This window comes from Chelonoidis abingdonii, chromosome 22 (genome assembly GCF_003597395.2).
Source record: "Chelonoidis abingdonii isolate Lonesome George chromosome 22, CheloAbing_2.0, whole genome shotgun sequence".
In the NCBI taxonomy this organism is placed as follows: Eukaryota; Metazoa; Chordata; order Testudines; family Testudinidae; genus Chelonoidis; species Chelonoidis abingdonii.
Window position 1 is genome coordinate 4,000,762 of NC_133790.1, and position 20,451 is coordinate 4,021,212.

General features: G+C 44.1%; 2 protein-coding genes across 3 annotated transcripts in view; one reads left to right on the forward strand and one right to left on the reverse strand.

The window, feature by feature from the left end:
- KCTD10 (potassium channel tetramerization domain containing 10) overlaps nt 1-20,451 on the forward strand; it is a 399,500-nt gene that overhangs the window by 365,967 nt on the left and 13,082 nt on the right. The window lies entirely within an intron of this gene.
- The window catches only part of MYO1H (myosin IH), a 36,395-nt gene that overhangs the window by 5,408 nt on the left and 10,536 nt on the right, over nt 1-20,451 (reverse strand). The window contains exons 9-24 of the mRNA XM_032805426.2: nt 19,762-19,881; nt 18,439-18,506; nt 17,320-17,425; nt 16,061-16,141; nt 14,206-14,297; nt 12,522-12,616; nt 10,080-10,126; nt 9,760-9,840; nt 8,954-9,059; nt 6,053-6,170; nt 5,459-5,572; nt 5,265-5,341; nt 3,826-3,894; nt 2,621-2,705; nt 1,704-1,863; nt 260-343 (exon numbers count right to left, since the gene is read on the reverse strand). Of these exons, the coding sequence (XP_032661317.2) occupies nt 260-343; nt 1,704-1,863; nt 2,621-2,705; nt 3,826-3,894; nt 5,265-5,341; nt 5,459-5,572; nt 6,053-6,170; nt 8,954-9,059; nt 9,760-9,840; nt 10,080-10,126; nt 12,522-12,616; nt 14,206-14,297; nt 16,061-16,141; nt 17,320-17,425; nt 18,439-18,506; nt 19,762-19,881 (1,503 nt within the window). The remainder of the gene's footprint in view (nt 1-259; nt 344-1,703; nt 1,864-2,620; nt 2,706-3,825; nt 3,895-5,264; nt 5,342-5,458; nt 5,573-6,052; nt 6,171-8,953; nt 9,060-9,759; nt 9,841-10,079; nt 10,127-12,521; nt 12,617-14,205; nt 14,298-16,060; nt 16,142-17,319; nt 17,426-18,438; nt 18,507-19,761; nt 19,882-20,451) is intronic.

Genomic DNA, 20,451 nt, shown 5'->3' on the forward strand with positions numbered 1-20,451 from the left:
GCGATGGGGAAGAATAGTACTGTGTATTTAAAATACTCCACAACAGAAGGTCAGGGCCATCACCCTCAAAGAAAAGCATGAATATCTGTTTTCCTATGGTAAAGGGGAGAAGGAATCATTGGTTGGGCTAGCATAAAATGTAAAGTTAATTACCTTTTATAGCTTTTGCTTTGTACCACTCCCTAAAGAAAAGGACACTTATCTGATGGAATGTCTTACCACATCCCTTCATGAACACACACAAGACTTCATATATTACCTGGGCCTTCTTCTCAGCTGTAATCCCTTGACAATATTGACGCACTAGGTTCCTCATGCAGATTTTCTTCAGCATCTCAGAGGTCTGCAGAAAACAACAGAATGTATTTCCAATGTAAACATGCACCAGGTGTCCAGATGTAACTGGTGTGGAACCAAACTGGCAGCATGGACTGAATTTGTGAAATTTAATCTCAGCTTGGACACCAATTCCATGTCTGACTTTGGTACAAGTCAACCTGTCCCTCGGGTTCCCTCCCTCTTGCCCGCCCAATAAAATGGTTTACTCTAGGGAGAGATGGTTCATGTTTGTGCAGTGCTTTGAAAATGCTGTACATTAGGTGAATGCAGAGTAGTATTTCTGAAGCTGAAGGGATCCAAGATGTTTATCGAGGAAATGGGAGTTTCATATAAGAACAGATGCTGTTTCTATAAAAATGACAGTTCAGAATCTCAGACACATGGTTCAAGTATCTGATGTGTTCTGACAACCCTGTACCAAGGATTAGAAGGCCAATAAAAATGTGACCTGTTTTAAATTTAGTATTCTCTTGGGGATGATCTGAACTGTTCATCCAATTCTTACACTAAGCAAGGCCATACCTCTCATACTGCCAAGCCCCAGCTGTGAGATATAATGTGAGACAGAGATCCAAGAGGACACACAAATTATTCATGCTCCAAGTTTAAAATGCTGTGGGGTTTGTTCTTCTACTGCAACATGGGGTTGCCAACAGCTCCTTATTACAAGAGGGGATGTCCCTTATTTTTTCCCTCTCTCTACAACAAGCAGGGGCGGCTCTAGCTTTTTTGCCACCCCACGCACAGCAGTCAGGCAGCCTTCAGCGGCTTGCCTATGGGAGGTCCGCTTGTCCTGCAGCTTCAGCATACCCACCGCCGAATTGCCACCAAATCCATGGGACTGGGGATGTCTCGCAGGCAAACCGCTGAACGCACCCTGACTGCCGCCCTCACAGGGATCGGCAGGGCACCCCTTGTGGCTTGGCACCCCAGGCACGCGCTTGGAGCGCTGGTGCCTGGAGCCGCTGCTGACAACAAGATCAGAGTTGCTGAGTGCTGCAAAAAAGAAATACCCCTGGCAAATGTAGTGTGTAATGCTTCGTATTATTAATATCAGGAGGAGGTAGATGCAGGTCCTAAGAAGAGTCCCTTATTTTTGTAATACATCGTTGGCAACCCTAAGTAACTGATCTTAGTGTAATGAGCTTGCATTTCTGATGTTAACAATTTTCAACAATAAAATTAGTAGGGACGGGGGCAACATTGCAAGCGAAGTGAGCCGCTTCTCTCGGGGCACCTGAGTGCAGTTCACTGCAGGCTGAGCGCGGAGCTGGAGGGAGTCACTTCACTGTGTTAGAAGGGAAGTTTATACAAACAAGCAGTGCCTTGAAACTGTATCACTATATCATAAACCCCGTCCTCACCTCTTCCAAGATAGCAGGAGGCTTGAGCCAGTTCTTGTCCAAGACATTATTGGGAACGTGGTCTCGGAGCTTCGTGAGATAGGTGAACTGCACAAAGTTTATAAACTCATTGTTTTCTGGGCAAAGAGGATTTTTTCGATTTATGAAGCCTTTTATAAACCTACAGGAAAGATCCTAATCAGAACTCTTGCTTACAAATGGAATTCAGAAAGTAATGGGAGCGGAAGGCAAGTAAGGTTAGAAAATTCATGTCAACAACTGCTTAGTACAATTCAGTAAAAGCACTGCAACCAACCAGTCTCCGTAGCAGAGAAACTCAGATTTACAATATGCTGAACACTAAAAGACTAGTCCACTCAACACCCAAACTCCATTTTATGGAAACCATTAATTTTTAATGCACCAATAAATTGTGCTTGCAAGTTTAAGAGAAGATCGGATCTATGACCTTCTGCTCTGAGATTCCAAAGCACTATTTTAAAAAGTCAGGCAAGAGAGTCAGTTTTAAAGACGTGAAGAGTGGGTAACTTCTAGAGATTTGGTTTGAGGATCACTCGTGAAGTCTGGACGCTCATTCAAAACATAAGAATCTACTTGGCCTTGGAAAGTGGACCACAAAGTTCATGAGAAGGGGCTTGAGATTTCTGGTCAAGCCAGAAATAACCATTTGAAGATGGTTGAGGTAAGAGCAACATTTGCAAAGGGATAACAAGTGGCAGATGAGAAACAGGCATGAAGTAGGTATTTGCCATAGGCACCTACAGGCTGGGCAAGAGTAGACTTATACTTGCTAGGTACCACTCTGGGATCACCCCACCTGTGCCCCAGTACCCATTCTCTCCCCCACCACACACACACACACACACACACACACACACACACACACACACCTTTTACCTTCCCATGGTGGAACCTACCTTCTGATGGTCTCAACAGCCCACATTCTTCTCTTGGCCTCTCTGCGTGCCAGCGCCCCTCTCCAGCAGGCCTCAAGCTTAATAGCTGCAAGAGTCAGCCACACTGATAGGTTACACTTATAAATATTTATAGTCCCTTTGCTGTCAAATCCTGCTAAATCCCCTGCCGATTTGGAAGTCAGGAATCATTTCCTTAGTAAAGGGCACGAATGCTTCAGACCTCTTCATACATCTCCCTGGATCCAGCACTGTTTTTTACGGTGGCTCTGTTGACGGGAATGTGGGGATATTGGGATCCTAAACTTCAGAGCAACACCAGGTCCAATGTCCTCAATGACAATAAGGCCAGCATGGTGCTTGATGTATTCAGTTAAAAAAATGTTTAGACCTGCTCTTATTGTTAGTGTCCTTTGGAGAGCACAGCTGTCCTTGTAACACACTTGGATAGAAACAGGACAAGCCAGCGAGCTAATTGGAACAGAGCTGCTTGGTTTGACTAGCAAACCAAGCAAAAACTTCTCTCCTGGAGCATTCAGACATTCCCAGTGCTGTAGCATCCAGGTATGTTCCATCGTAGAGCAGAGGGTACTATGCTTACGCAGCATTGATCTCCTCTAGGTTACTGGGATGGGACCCACACATGCGCGGTAGGAAACAGGGTCACACAAGCTCAGGACTAGCACTAGAGTTTTTCGCACCCTAGGCGCACAGCCATTTCGCCGCCCCGTGAGCCGCTCCCGCGGCTCCGGTGGAGCTGCCACAGCTGTGCCTGCAGGAGGTCCACCGGAGCCGCGTGGGACCAGCGGACCGTCCGCCGGCACGACTGCGGCAGCTCCACCGGAGCCACGGATCAACAGACCCACCGCAGGCATGACTGCGGCAACTCCACTGGAGCCGCCTGCCGCCCCCTTTCCCCTCCCCCCCCAGCAAAATGCCGCCTCACAAAAATCCTGGCGCCCTAGGCGATTGCCTAGTTTGCCTCAATAGAAGCGCCGGCCCTACACAAGCCAGTTGAGTAATGAAGAAACTGGCTGACTATCTTGAATGCTGCTGTCAGCCACGGTTATTTGGCAGCTAAAGACAAGTCACACATCCCTAGATAGGGTGAGTTTAGTGCAGATGCAGTTGCTTGCAGGGAAGTGGTATCCTCGACCACTTACAAACTCATGTTAGAAAACTCAGTACTAAGGAATGATCAAACTTACCTGCTTCCTTCTGTTTCTTGTATTCTCTCTTCCCTAAGCAGCCTTTGTATCTGGCCTGTATTCTCGTAACTGAAAATAAAACACATTTCTTGATACTATGGAGTCGCAGCAGTTTGAGATGGCCTTCCAATTTCACAAGGAAAATGCATCCAATTCAATCAGCTTTAAAATATCCTGTGACAGGGTCAGCTCTAAGAAGGAATGGGTGGGGAGTCTATGTGAGAACAATTAAAGCATGCAGGTTCTGCATGGGGCACAATGTCATTGTCAAAAAGAGAAACACAAGAATAGCCTTATCAGAAGAAGTGGGGTCCACCTACTCTATTAACCTATCTCCAACAGCAGCTAGTACCAGATGTCTCACAGGCAGGTACAAGAAACCCTGTAACTGCCAATTAAGAGATTACCTACCTAGAAGGGAAGTTGTTTCTTGCCCTCAGGCAGATAGTACTTGGCACAGAAGGATGTCTCCCCCAGCATCCCCATGGGGTGCAACTCCTCCAGGAGAGGGGGTGAAAAATCTACAGATGCTCTGAGTGAATTCCACAGGGCTGATGTAACAGAACACGTGTAATGTGAATTTTGTTCTGACCTTGCAGTCTGCTTATTTCTATTCCTCTTCAGGAATCTCTTCAACCCCCACAGGGCCCTGCAGACTATGATCCTCACCTCACATCTTGGACTATAGCTTCAGGTAACAGATACACCAATAACTGGCTGTTCCTAACTATGCAGGCTTGGTCTGCTCTTTGTTCGGTCCATCTCCGAATGGTTTGTTATATGGCACTGCATTTCTACGCCATTGCCGTGCATGGTAAGCTTCCTTTACATGACTGGTTCTTGTAGGTGTTAGTGTGTGCTCGCGAACAGTTGCATTTCAGTGCCAGCAAAGCAATTCCCATTATGCATTTAAGATCTTTGGAGATGAAGATTCCATGTAAAGGACATTAGACTGGGGTCTTTTTATATGCATATTAGAGCACTGCACTAATCATGACAAAAATGGAAGCAGTAAGCCATGTTTAAGCAGCAGAGGTTTCCCAGCACATGCATTTTAGCATCTACATTTACACAGATAGTTAACCTAGCTGTTATTCTCAGCTGTGGTGCTGCATCCACAGAATTTAAAGAGGTGCCCAAGTAGCTATGTGTGTGTGCAAACTCAGTATTGCATGTGCAATCATGGTACCTGCATACACAAATACCAAAGACCTCAAGCCTCCCTAGAATCAGTCAGACCTGAAATCCTTACCCCGTTCCTGTAACTTCCATCTCCTGAAAGCCCCATAATTGCCTCCAGTGATGTTGTGTTTCTGGCATCTATTATTTTTCTCACAAACAAATGAAGAATGCTCATAAAGGACAGACTTTTTCTTTTCATTATTCAGATGAAAAAGGTTATTAGGCTCTGCATGATAAAAAGGCAATTGGAACTGTACCTAGCAGGTGTTTGCTGTATTCAAATGCATCTTCTGTGGCAAACAGAGTCCTTGGGAAACGAATGAATATTTTCGTTCTAAGAAAGAACACAGCCTATTAGTCAAGATCCTCCATTGCAACAGTTTTAAAAGGAGCAGTATCCTGACCTGGTTATCTGGTGTAACACACTGTGGCAAGAGAAAAGAGCATTTACCTTCCTAATTTGTATTCTTCAGGTTTGTACCCAATGTGCTTTATGAGCCTCTCCACACCATCAGCTGCTGGTCCGTGCCAATGAGGCCAAGTAGCTGGGCACAGGGACTTGTATCTAGAAAGATCAGTGATGGGGCACATCAACGAGACTGAACTTAGTTTGAAAGAAAGAGCAAAGAGGCCAACAAGTAGATTAAAGTGGATGCAGATGATTAAAGCAGACAAAGATAAGATATGTTCAACACAACAGCAGTGCCTAAGACAGCTTCTTTCTTGCACTGATTCCGCCTTAAATTCTGTAAATCCAAGACATTTACCTAAAGTTTTTAGGCCTAGTCACTTAAACCCATACTGAGGGTCCCCAGAACAGTAGCCTAATGCCGAGGTGCTGAGCACAGCAGCATCTGAAAGCCCTTACACACAGAAAGTGACCAACAATCTGCTGACACTTGGGCATCCCTGCACACAGGAGACCTGAGCTTTGATGTAACATTGGACTCCAAGGCAGAGGGATCCTTTTGTATCTTGAGAAACCTGACCTCACTGTGCCTTTACATTTTTAGGAGTAGCAACCTTTCAAGGGAACTCTGTTTACCTTTGCAAGAAGAGTTCATACTTTCGCCGGTATGCAAAGCCAGCTCGCCTCACCCGCAAGTGCTCCATCAACCCCAAGTACTTCACCTGGTGTCTTATCAGGACATCATCGAACTTTCCTGTAGTGAATGCTTTACAGAGTGAACAGGAATCACTTGTAAGTTCTCTCAGTGGCATCACTCACACTATTCCATATACCAGGATAGGCAGCACTTCAGCAGGGCATACCACGGTAGGCAGATGAAGTGTGATCACAGCCTGGTAAGCTCCACTGAGCGTCTGCTGAACAAGTCAGTCTGTGTTTTACAGCCCATATTACTATTTACTCCGAGCAGCTCACAATCTTCACTGTAGTTCTGCTCACAACCCCCGTGTGAGAGGCTGTGACTCCCCCACTTCGCAGATTGTGAGCTGAAGCAGAGGAGCCAAGGGTAAAATTTTCATCGGTGCTTAAGTCACACTTTCAAAGGGGATTTTGAGTAACATTTTTAAATGCACCTAAGTGAGCTGTCCAAGATCACACAGGAAGTCTGTGGAGAATGAAGGAAATGAACCCTGCCCTTGGCTAGCACCATAACCACTGAACAATCCTCTCCCTGATCCTTGCACGCTGGCACCAGCCTGGCCCTCTGTGCTCCCTCCTCAGCAGCAAGCCTTTGTTCTGGGCCCCACTACCATTGCTACCCACCTTTCATTCAGCTGCATGCACTTGGCAGCCCATGCTCCATGGTAGGCTAGTGGCACACTTCTGAGGGTACCCAGGACTGGGAATCATCTTGTTACCGCCCTGCCCCCGCCCCCCCACTTCCAGCAATAAGGAGACCTGCTTGGGCTTACCTGGGTGTCAGCTCCCTGATACTACCACCCAAACCATCTCCTCAGGCCCCCTTAAACCCTGCAGATTAATAGGTGCACCTCACTCCTTGAGCCCCTTTGAAGCATTCCCCAGTAATATTCAGCTCCTGTCCACTGACCACTCACAGATCTACCAGGTTTGCTATCCCCAAGGGGACAGTGCACAGACCAACCCATAGGATCAAATTCAGAATCAGCACCTGGTAGAATACCACAGCACTGAGTTATATTAATAGTGAAAACAGCTGTAAGTTTGTCAACACCAAATTAAGATTTAAGAGACAATGAATAAGGAGAACAGAAACACCAAGGTGACGTACAAAACAAAATCAGTTGATGCTCTAGAAAAACAGGAGGTTGGTCTCCGAGGAAGCCTGTCTATCTCAGACGTCCGTTACAGTGCCTCCAGCCACAGTAGGTAGGGATCCTGTTTTCATGAATGGAAATCGCGCTGCCTGATTACTTCCTCAGGTGCAGGAGAACCTACTCCTTATATTCCCCAGAGTTCACTGTCTGCCCCCAGACACAGGGTAACCCGCTGTAGTTCATTCTCCAGTGTGCGCCTTTCTGGCTGACTCAGCATGTAAGTAGGGCTTCCATTATGTTGCCTTACAACTCTTTACATTTTGACAGATGCCCATCTTACCTTCTGCCTTCTTTGATTGGAACTGACTTTAAAACATTTTTGGTACATATACACAACGCCATAAATATTGTCTGTACACACATTTCACATTGATATTAATAACCAGCATGACCCTGGTTTTCATTTAAGCCCTCACAGGATATTCTTTATGCATAAAGACCATGAAAGCAGCATGCTAGGTGTAAGGAGTTTGTCAGGAACTGCTGTTACAGAGAAGTTGACCTTTTGGCAGCTGGCACCAATGGGCCTCTGTGTCAACTAGTCATTAGACCAGGGCTTGAAACAAGGACACACAGGTGAACATGGAGGTGGTGGATGGGCCCTGGCTGGTACAGACAAGGTCTTAGCATGGTAAACTGGTACAGCTGCCCAGAGAATTTGGGAAGCACCAGATGTGCAATTACTTCAAGTGAAGGTGCTTCAGCAGGGAGTGCTGGCTTTTTGAAACATTACGTGGATAATGAACCGGCTTCCCCTCACACAACTTCAAGAATATTTGCTTTCTCTTGGCATGTAAGAGTTTCACACTGTAGCTCCTTGCACTTTGATAGTACTTTTCCAAAGTACCTAAATCTTAATTAAGCCTCACTATAGTAGTGTGAGATAAGTGTGTCCATTTTGTAGGTCAGGAAGCAGGCACACAAAGTGACTTAGCTCAAACCTTCATCATGGAGGGTGGGACCAAGAAAAGCAGCAGAAATCATGACTCCCATTGCCCCCATCACCACACCACCTCCCCTCCAAAAGCTAGAGCCTGACTCCAGATCTCCCGCTCTAACCAGTGGTGCCCCCTCCTGCTTGCTTCTGGTTAGAAATTAGGCAGATTGATAAATGTACCATATCAAGGCATTAAGTAGACCAGGAACCAGCTATGGCCTGAAAACCTTGAGGAGAATGGGTCTATTCTGAGAGGTGCAGTATATGGATGATGGGGTTTTCTGCTAGTAAGAAGCAGAAAATGTTCTCCTGCATTCCCTGTCACTAAGAAAGGGGATTCTTGCAGTATGCTGGGGGTACTTCAGCCATGTTTGAAGATTAGCCTACCAAGTGCTGGCTGCATAGGGGTGACTGCTCGGCAGCCCATGTGGCACGCCTTGATGAATTCTAAGGGCTGTATAGCAGACGAAAAAAGCACAGACTAAGTAGCAGCTGTATGTGATATAGGAAGTATGCGTAGCTGGCTAGTGTATAAGCAGCACTAAAAAGTTCAGCAGCCAGAACCAGGGGGACCCACTTTCACTGAAGTTTGGCCTTTCATTATGAAGTGTTCCAGGTCTGCTCCATTACTGCATCTGGCGGCACCCAGGTGTTGGACTCTGTCCGTTTTTTAAGGAGTTACACCATAGCTGAGGGTCTGCCTCTTCACCCCACCAATACCACGATAACAAGGACATCCCTTACCAGGTTCTTTGCCCTCGTTGGGTTTAATACACCGGATGTAAGACGGCTCCTTGGACATCAGGATTTCTATTAGGCTAGCCAGGCTGTTTTTGAACTGGGTTGCAACCTGTACAGACAATGAAGTTTCTGTTAATGATACAGTGAAGACAGTGCAGTTACTGAAGTCAACAGTAGAGCCCTACTCCAGTCCTTGAGTTGTAGGTTGAATTAAAACACGTGTTTCCAAAATCCTTCAGTGAGGTGGGAACACATTTGAATACACCTCTACCCTGATATAACACGAATTTGGCTGTAACGCGGTAAAGCAGTGCTCCGGCGGGGAAGGGGGGAGGTCTGCATGCTTCAGCAGATCAAAGCAAGTTCAATATAACACGGTTTCTCCTATAATGCAGTCAGATTGTTTGGCTCCCAAGGACAGCATTATATCGGGGTAGAGGTGTATGAGAATTCTGGAGGGTTTTCCTTAAACCAACTACCCTCAGAATCTGCCAAGCAGAGAGATGTGTCAGGCAACCCTCAGGAACTGAACAATCTTTATTTACCATGGAAAGCACCCACCAAGTTTCAGGTGCTGAATAAACCACAAGTGCCACTGAAGAGATGCATCACACTCCTTACTGAGATCTAAGCAGCAGTATTGCATTTTTTTCCCTCCCCTTCAAGACTGCCTCAGTATTGCTCTATTGAGGAATTCCACTGAAGTCAAGAATTAGCTCAGGAAGAGGGATTAGGCCTCCGGAAGCCAAGCTATTTCAGAAGTTAGTTTGCTCTTCCTTATAGGTTTGTATGTAAGGGATGAAACTCACAGTCTCAGGCCGTCTCCTGTTGTCTAGCTCAGATGGAAGAAAACATTCTTTAATTATACCATTTTTAGACTTGCACAGTACCTGAAACAGAGGAGTGTAAAGGTAAAGGAAATGGGCACACTACTCCCACAGGCTGCTGCTGAAGAAGCGAACAAATGAGGCTGCATAGACAAGAGCTTTCCAGAACACTGCATGACCTGTAATGGCCATTGAAATGCTTGAAACTGTGTAAAAGCAACTCAGATACTTAACCAAACTAAAGATCTATCACAAAAAAATCCTTCTGAAAAGCCAATTCCAGTGATTCAACAGCATCTTACCTCTTTTAGGTTTCTATACAGGAGATCGTTATTCTTCTCTAGGAATCCTGAAAAGAAAGTTTTAAGAAACAAACGTTTTGAAGAAAATTAGAGGAGAATTAGGAGGTTTTTGATGAATTTGCTGCTTTTGCAGCTCTCAAGATGTAATGTGTGAGGGGGTCAGAACATTTTCAGCAAAATTTCATTTCAAAGCCAAAGACAGAGGCATGCTCTATAGCCTGCTGGTTGGGGTACCTACCTGCGATGTAGAAGACCCAAAATTCAAGTCTCAGCTCTGCCTGATTCAGAGTGATCCGGGATGAAAAACTCTGCTCTGAATCAACCAGAGCAAGGCCTTAGACCTACATGTCTCACCTCCTAGACCATTGCCCTACCCAGCAGGTTGTAGAGTGCAAGTCTCTCACCCACCACACCCCCAAGCTCAGGTATGGATCCAAAGTGGACATCTTAGCACACGTCTGTTCAAAGGGTTTTGTTTTAGTGAAGAACGAAAAAATGTTGACACTTGAGAAGTTGCCACAAAATAGAACTGTCATCCTCCAGACACTCTAAATCCAAATGGTCACTACCCAAATCAGCCATAAGCAGGGAAGTCTCCATCTTGCAAGGACAGTTCAACTTCTATTAGGCATTACCAAGGCAGACCAGCCAAGCTAAGTGGTTATTTGACCAGATATAATCTTTGCCTGCAACTGTTACGCAGCTGTGTGCCAAATAAAATGTAAATCTGAAATAAAATATTCATTCTTTGAGCTGACCCTTCTATGTGAAAGTCTCATTGCAACCAGGAGCAGAAAAAGACCACCACCTTTAAGAACTGGTCTTTAGAACAGACATTTGATCCATAGATCGCAACACTCACGGCACATAGGAACCAACATATGGAAGTGCCACTGCAACCATTAGTGATGCTAGATTCTACATGAGGAACAAGCATTGTGCTCAAGTTAAAGAAACGCAGAATGCACACAGAGGCCAGTGAAAGTTATTTGTATTGTTTAGACGATGCAATTGTCTGAAGCAGTTAGTGACTGAAGCTCTAGAACTATAATTGCGCTGTACCCAGACCTTGCAGCTGAACCAGAAGATAGGACAGATTCTCAGCTGTTATGATTAGGGTAGCTCCATTGATTTCAAGAGCTGTGTGTCATTTACATCAGCTAAGAATCTGGCCCAGAGTATTCACCCAACAATTTCCTATTAGCAACTAACAATCAAGGCCCTGATCTTATGAATACCTATGCACACAGCTTTGTTTGCATGAGTAGTCCTATTGGCTTATGTGCGAGTGAATTTACTCATGTGTGAAAATGAAATTACTCACACAGCTTGACCCCAAGTGTTCAATTTAGCCTCTCCCTGGATATGCTTTCATGTCAGCAGAGCCGTCCTTGGGGTAGGGCGAATCAGGATGACTGTTCTGGGCCCCATGCTTTGGGGGGCCCCACGCTTTGACATCACAGGGTCAGATGCAATACTTCGCGTGCACCCATCACAGCATGCGTCTGTTGCTCGGGAGGATTCAGGGATCCTGGGAGCTGATCAGGGCTGGGGGATCTCAGTGGTGATCTGTGGGAGGATCCTGGCAGCGGTTCTCAGGTTTGCCCTGCCGTGCTGGAGGCAGCGGCGATTATCCCTGCGCAGGTCCCATGCAGGCATTCCATGGGCCAGGACCTCCCAGCCTTATCAGCTGCCCTCCTCAGTGCTGCCCGCCTTGAGTCCCCAGACCAGCCTGCTAGCAGCAGGGTCACAGGAAGGCCCTGGGAGCCTGTGAGAGGCCCCTTCGCGGCTGGTTATTTCTGTGAGGGGCAGGTCCAGCTTGCCAGGCCCTGGCCCATGAGCTCCCCATGGTGGATGCAGAGTGGCTCAGAGACTGGCCCCCAGCTAGAGGGTCCATGCAGGTCAGTTCTGGGGCGGGACTGCCTCACAGTGAGTTTTAATTATCTGAACTTCATTATAGTTATACACAAGAACGATAACATAACTACCTTTTAATTATACAGCTAGGTGCTATCAATATTTAACCTGCAGCTGCCCTTGAAGTTCACTGTAACCAGATTTCACGTGTATAAAAAAAAAAAAAAAAATGTTAAGGGGGGGCCCATACAGGCTGATTTGTCCCCGGCCCCGCATGTCAGTTTCAACCACATCTATATAGATTCCCATATTTCTGAAAAGTGAGTTGCATGAATTAAATCTTCAAACAACTGAATTTTTCTATCAAAAATTTAGACTTGGGGATTTGAGATAGTCCAAATAAGACCAAAAAAGGAAAGACAGAGTGCCCTTTAAGGGGAAGTATATTTCAGAATCGTTTTCTAATCAGGTACTTGAGGTGGAGGATTTGCGACGACCCGCCTAAGTGCTGCAAGTTAAAGCACATGCCACAGGGAGAACCGTTAAAATGTTCTTCAAGAATGCAGGCTTGTCTAATCCACTCACCTACTACACAGTAAGTGACCTCCCCTGCATAGTGAAGGAGACGGAAATCCACCCAGTCAATTGATTTTCGTGTCTTCTGATCTGCAAGCTTGCGGCTACAGAAAGAAAAACAAGAAGCCAAATAGTTTCTTCAGCTCATGAGAATGGTGGAATCAACCATACTAAGAACAGTTTGTTGCAAAAACAGAAACTGACATCAAGTTAGGCTCTTATTAGCATGAATCTGATTGCAGGGTTGGGGCCTATATAGACATTTCACAAATTGGTCAGAAGCCATCTAATAACGAAGAGCCTATTTCAACAGAAATGGTTCATGTACTGTCATGGTAGTTCCCATAATCTTATGCGGCCTGCTATATCCTCATTAGAAAAGGCCATTCATTCAGGATACACTTTACACCTTGCAGAAGACATTTAAATGTTCAGATATTTTTATTATCTTTGTCTATGTGGCTGGGATAAGGATGGCAGCTGGCTTCTGTCTTATTTCAGTTTGAAAAGACACCCCAAAATTTTACAGGCAAAAAACACAGTTAATGGTATTCCATGAATAGCAGATACCTAATGCAAAGAGGACCCCACTGAAACTTTGAAACAGTGAATGTTTAGTATTTCTGGGAACTACTATAATACATATTTAATAATGGCAAGATTCCATTTGTGACTGAAGTGCATTCACACTGATGTTGCCCTCCAACATGCATTGCCTTTTTTAAAAATGGAGTAGTTCTGGCAATTCTCTCTGAAGATCTTAGTCTCAAAGAGAGTAGGATATTAAGAAACATAAGTAGCAGGCAGATTAGTTACTGACTCTCCACAAGGAATTGTCCTGAGTGTCACACAGCCAGAAGTAACATTTCAGAACTTGATTCTGTGAACTGCTGGCTCCTCACTGGTTTTTAGTTAGCCACCTCTTATGGACACTTAGGTAGGGACCCTGTCTTCACCTGCATTTGTAAGCACCTACCACAACAGAGACCTAGCACTAGGCACTGGAGCAAAAGAAATATTTACTAAAGTGATGCTTGTTGGGAAGAATCTAGCAGGGGCACACACATCTCATGGAGATGGGCTCTTTGGAGAAGTTTGTATCTGGCTCTAAATCTAAGCTCTGCAAGCTGATCTCATCTCCAGGGCTCAGTTCTGCCTGGTGCTAAGTATCTTCAGCTCTCACTGACTTTGATGCAAGTTGAAGCTATTTGTCATCTCACAGGATTGGTCCCTGATTTGGATATAAAATACACATAGAAGGATGGATAAACTAGGCTTAAATATTGGCAAGCTACTGATACAGGGAAGACAGGAATTCCCTCCTCTCACATACCACAGATTATATTCGAACAATCAGAGGGGTAGCTGTGTTTGCTGCTTTTACAGATCCAGACTAAAAGTTCAGTGGCACCTTATAGACTAACAGGTGTATTGGAGCATGAGCTTTCGTAGGTGAATGCCCACTTTGTCAGATGCTCCCACAGAAGTTCATGCTCCAATACCTTTGTTAGTCTATAAGATGCCACTGAACTCTTTGCTGCTATTCTAATAATGTCATTTATCATAGTGGTATGTTGCGGGCAGCCTGCTAGACTGGAACTTTTCTTTGGTATAAAACAGGACCTCAGAACAGAACACTGGAAACCCTATGGAAAGTTTCCCCTACAGTAGGTTACAGAGCATAAGTGCATACGTCTGGAAGTGGGCATGATCTCCTACTTTCTCTTCCAACTTTTCCAGGAAGCTTAAATCAGTTGCTTCACCAGGCCGTAAACATTCTTCATCCTTAAAGAAGAAACATTGCAGCATCTTAATCTGACCTTCCTCCCTCCTGATGGCAGATTTAAACATGATTTACTGATCCAGGATTTGCCAAAATCATTTTCTGTAATCTGTATAAAGTGTACAAATCCCTTCAGAGAACCCCACATTCTTTAGAGAGTGGTCATTTGTACATTTGGGATTTGTGGTTACCTACTGATTTTAGGGTTTTCTAATAGCATCCATCACTGTAGTTACCTAAGCGCTGATGTATAGAGAAGCTGGCCTAGTTTTCAAAAGGTTTATAAACCCACAATCCCATTACATTTCAACAAAAGTGGCAGATTCTCAGCCCCTAGGAGCATTCTCAGCATATAATATCAAAGTATAGAGAAAATTTGCAACAAAATGCCTTGTTTCAGCAAGGTAAGTCTAGGAAGGTGGGGTGTATTAAAAATGTATTTATCTCTATCATGATTTAATTAAATGTACCATATTAATGCACATTTAACTTTGAATGCCACTAAAATCTAGGCAGTGGACACACCTACCCTCGTTCAAATAAGAGTGCAACTGTTAAAAGAAATGCCAAGTAACTTTTTTCAGAACACAAACTGTCATCTAATGACTGTTTAACTTAGCACAGTCTGGTTACAAGATAACATGTCATGGTAATTACTTGTAACTTAACTACAGCCATTACCACGAGAAACTAGAATTAAGGTTTTCAGTTTTTAAACTATTCAGTTTCATACAAAACATCTATATGCTTCCTTGTAAAATTCATAACTCAGTTTTACAAGGCTATTGTTATGCAGAGAATTTTACATTTTCTGCAAGCGTGTGCCTCTCTCCTTGTCCGTCTCACAGTGAGTTTCACATGAAGGTGGCAGGGTGGAAGAAATGGATATCATTAGGCACTGAGACCCAGGAATACATAAATGCTAGATATTCTTGGTCAACATTAATTACAGCTTCTAAGAGTCCAAAAGCCTCCAAAGCTACTGAATTCTTATATTTTCTACCTGAGAACCACCCCCCACCCATACAATTATGATATGTATAGAAGAGTTCTGCTTGTACATGTTCTTAACTAGAATGGGAATACTAGCATTAAGCTTCAAGAATCATGATACTCCTGCCCTTCGTTACAGTACATTAATCACTCAGCTTCTGTATCCATGTGATAAACTCTCCACTCCTCTGTCTACAAGTCAGCAAGCCATGTGGGTCAAAGCACAATGCACTACTGTTGAATTACATGCAACTTTACAGAAAGAATCTCTATAAATCTTACCTTTTTTGGTTTTTGTATTACCAAGTTTAAAGCAACTTGATTTTCTCATAGGGCCCCTACCCCATTTATCCCAAAAAGGAGGGGAAAACTGCTCTGAACTCTAGAAGTTCTCTTGCAAACAGTGCCCTTCGTGATGTTGACAGGCTAGAAAGCTTCATTTGAGCAGCCCCTGCATCCAATGCAGGATGGTGGTGGCCGTAACTTGGGGTTTTTGAGAACAGAGATAAGTAAACAGGGGAAGGAACAAAGAGAAAAATCTCAGAGCACAGCTCAGAAAAAAGTATAAGTTGCTCAAACTTTACTTTGGTGTTCTGTGGTGTTTTCAGACTCTAACCTAGTATTCTACCCAACCCTTTTAATAGCAGAAGCCTGACGACAGAACTTGAGCATCCGTATATTTACATCCTGGGTACTGCGGAGTTCTTAACGTATCGAGAAAGCAATAATAGTATGGGATGACTGCACAATTAGGCATAAATTTTGTTCTTACCAGTATGGAGATTATTCCTTTGTGTTTCTCTTCAACCAAGTCACAGATTATCTTGTTGTTGAAATATGGAATTGGCTCCCACTGGGATTAGAAAGGGAAAAGTGATTTTAAAGAATTCGGAGAACTTTACCTACTCCAACCCAAAATAATTCCAAGTTAGGATTTAAGGTTTTGTTGGAGAGGTTCTTGACCCAGCCACTCCTCAATATCTTCCCCGTTTAAGCAGCATGGGCAGAATTATCTTAATCTCTACATTACTCCACTGCAACCCTTCAGTCTCTTCTGTTGAAACACACTCAGCTGCACCTTTTGTTGTTAGTATGTCTTTATCCAATGCACCGTTAACCTGTGGAACTTGTTGCCAGGGGATGTTTGAAGGCCAAAAGTATAACTGGACTCAAAAAAAAGTTGTTTATAGAGGATAGGTCCTTCTGTGGCTATTAGCCAACATGGTCAGGGATGCAACCCATGCCCCACATGTCCCTAAACCTCTGACTTCTAGAACCTGGAACTGGATGACAGGGAACAGATCATTTGATAATTGTTCTGTTCATTCCCTTTGAAGCATCTGGTGCCTGACACTGTTGGAATACAGTACACCAGACTAGATGGACCAGTGGTCTGACCCTGCATGGCCATTCTTACATTACAAGGATCTTCATTTCTACAAAGGCATTTCATTGCAGAGTCTGTTTCTGGCCAAGAGACCTAGTTCTGCCACATTCTCCTTCAAAGCATACAAATTAACTCAGCCAAAATGGTGGAACGCACTAGAAAGGGTACAACTAGGAGTAATGGGATCAAAATAAGGAAGGGGAAAAGTGAGGCCAAGTATAGCAAGAGCTTCCAGTAAGTTCTATTGCATAGCACAGGGGTTCTCAACTGGAAGATGGGGGTCAAACAAGCATTCAGGGGTCATGACTATCCTACACATCTCATGTTACCAAATGGGAGGAGGGTCTGTGGGAGAGGGCCCACAGGACAGAAGAGGTTGGAAGCTGCACTCTCTGTAGCTCTCAAAGGGAAGCATTCTTTAAAAAACATGACAATATGAAAATATACCATCGATGATAAGCCTGCACGAACTGAAGGGAACGGAATTGGTGGGACCACTATGCCTTTTCCATCTCAAATGTCAATGGTATTTCAACTATAATGGCAAGTTTTAAAAAGCACTATTAATGCCTTGGTGAGTAAAAGTAAGTTTGCTGTGCAGTGATGTTCAAGAGAACAAGACAGGGAAAAGCAATGAGAGTTACCTCTATGCCTTCCATCTCATATTCCTCCTGCTCTGCCTTCAGAGTCATTTCAATTAACAGCTGCTGGAGCTTTTCATTGCAGTAATTAATGCAGAACTGTTCAAAACTTTTGAAAAATAAAATAAGCAAGAATAAGGATGTGCATTAAAGGAAACTTTCTAGCTGCCTTCTTGCTTTGTAGGGAAAGTAGTGTAAAAAAGAGAATTCCTATTATAACCCTTCTCCCCATAACAGAAGATGAGTCCATGAAATAGCTGAGGCAGCTATAGTTTTGTTTTCCCATTAGGAAAATATTTTAATAGAAAAAGCCCATATCCCATTTCAAGAGTGGCTATCTACCACTGTAGATGTTTAATAAGAACTGGAAAATCAGTCTGGATAAAATACACCACTCCTCCCTCCCCACCCACTGCCCCTAAAACTTCTGCTTGAAACTCAAACCAAATTAGAGAGCTTTGATAAAGTTCAGCTAACTCTGCCCTCTACCTTCCCCAAACACATACGCACACTGTCATCTGAGCTGCAGTTCCAGAGGTAAGTACCAACATTCTTCTCAGAAGGGCTGTTTTTGAGAGACTCCCAGCCTATTTTTGCTGACACAGCAAGCTCAGGGCAGCAGACTAATGGTTGAATGTTTCTGAACTCAACTGCCACATTGTCACCCATCACTAACTTCCTTCCCAACAGCCTTATAATTGAACATATGACGACAGAATAAGCATTACAGGGCAATGAGTTGTTTGGCTAGAAGAAGGTGGTAGTTGCATCCTTCTGTCTCTCTAGAGGCTTTGAAAGCTGCCCCACACAAGAAGATGGCCCACTCCAATATTACATATGCACAAGTTCTTCCATATGATTCTGGACTTTTAACACAATCAGCCAACTAGAGCAAAGAAATGAGTAGAGACCTTCACTGTGCTCCACTTAGCCAGTTACGCCTACATACTGCAACACGTGTCACAGATTAGGTACAGCTCAGAGCTGATGAAGGGAGCTGGGACTCAACTTCCTTGCCTTTCTGGGGTATGCCAAAGCCTGAGCCCTAATGGCCATGCATTGCTTTGGAAGCAGACCCACATTAGTGCACGCACAGTTTGAGCCAGCTTCAGTGGCACTTACCTGTTTGTATCAAACACTTCAAACCCATAGATGTCAAGCAGCCCAATCACCGTTTTCCTCGTGAGGTCCTGCCAAAGATACCATTAAATGCTCCATGAGGAAAAGATGATTTCTGTAACTGGTGCAATTGCTCTGCATCATTCATGTGGTTCCCTTCACCTAATCTCTCATTTGTTCCCACTCTGCCACTGACCAGGGAGATTCATTACAGGGACAGTGTCATTACCGCATGGGTCCCTCTAGCAGACAATTCTGCAGCTGAACTGACCAGATATTTTGGTGAGCAAGCCAAGACACATCTAAATATTCTTCGTGGAGGTTGGGCGTAGAGGTAGGAGAGAACGTGGAATAAATCCCCTTTATCTTCCAATGGCTTCACCCTCTTATAGACACTGGCAGGCCTGCCATCACATATATTTGTTCCAGACAACCACTGCCTTCTATATTCGGGTAGGACACAGGATCCCATGCTGGGGACTCCTGGTTGTTCCTAGCTCTGTGACCGTTTGTAGTCACTCCAACTCAAAGCCTAATGTTAACTCTCAGACCTGGGTTTCTTAAGCTGATAGTACAACATGCATCCTGGTGCACAGCTACTGTAGATGCAGAGAGGAATCCAAAGATTAAATCATTAATGGGGGAATCTAGCCAACCCCCATTTTCCACCGTTCAAAATTACGTATCTGGGATAATAAAAATGACTCCATGCATGGCTGCCTGGTGGCTTACCAAACCAAAAGCAAAGACCTCCTTCAACTAGTCTCAAAGGACACGTCTCTCTCTTAAGCACAGATATCAAGGCTACTTTCCATACAAGTTCTGTCACCATTTGGAAAACATTTTTCTTGACTTCTAGAAAGCTTAGTTTTATGATAAACTCCCCTTGTTTTTGCACCAGCATTACAGACCAGCAAATGGCATGTTAGTTTGCTGCCACATCTCCTGTTGGACAAGCACATACCATAGTTTGGATAGATCCTACAAAAGCAGTGATTTTTTTTTCTTATCAGCGATAAAGTGATCATGTATACATTTGTATTTACGTCCAATCAAGATGGACCATTTTAAAGTAGGTCATGCATTGGCCAAACTACTTGACAATGTTTGTTTTTTTTTTTGGTATCGAATACTAAAAACACCCCAGCAACCAAGCAGAACATGAATCTCCAGCTCACTATGGTTTGAATCCCTGAACTCAACTAGCAGACTTGAAATGTCTGGTGGAAAACACCACATTACTATCTCATTCTGGAAGCACTGTCCATTCACTGAATGAGACAGTACTCGTCTGTAGAGCACAGTGTTAGCTAGAAGGAAACCAACCTTGTTGGCTAAAGATCCATTAATTTTGTTGACTAGCCAAGTAAAAGTCCGTCCATAAATCGCCTTAGCTGCTGCATCCCGAGCACAGAATGCCAAGTCTATGTTCAGGGGACTCAGGACCTAAAAAAAACCAAACAGGTAAAAATACTCAAGATAACTCAAAAGTCAGTAATTTCTAACTCATTTCACGTTCATGGATTAGAGAGCAGGCTACCATCTGACAGTCTCCATTTCACACTGAAGCATGAGCAAGAATTCTACCTTCGGATCAAAATTGAAGCTAACCACAGCTCCAGGTACAGGTCCGTAGGTCGCACCTCAGGCTGGTGTGACTACTGCTCTAGCACCCCAGCTATGAGACCGCTTGTTGAGTCCTAGTGCCCAACTTCTACACATCTTCCACCCAGCTGCACACATCCTAACCTGTAGCAGAGTTTAGACTGGCCCAGTCTCACAATGATGAGATGGATTTGAAGACAAAGAGGTTTTGAAATAAAGTGAGATATTCCATATATCATCTTTTTGGTCAGAAGGTGCAAGACAATAGCTACGAATTTCCTAGCATTAACATTCAGGGTACAGGAGAGGAGTCACTGACAGCATAGTGCATGAACAAAAATAAGGACTGAGTCCCATTTTACCCCCTAATTTAGCAGCAAACATTCATCTATATACGAGCTAAATGATGTA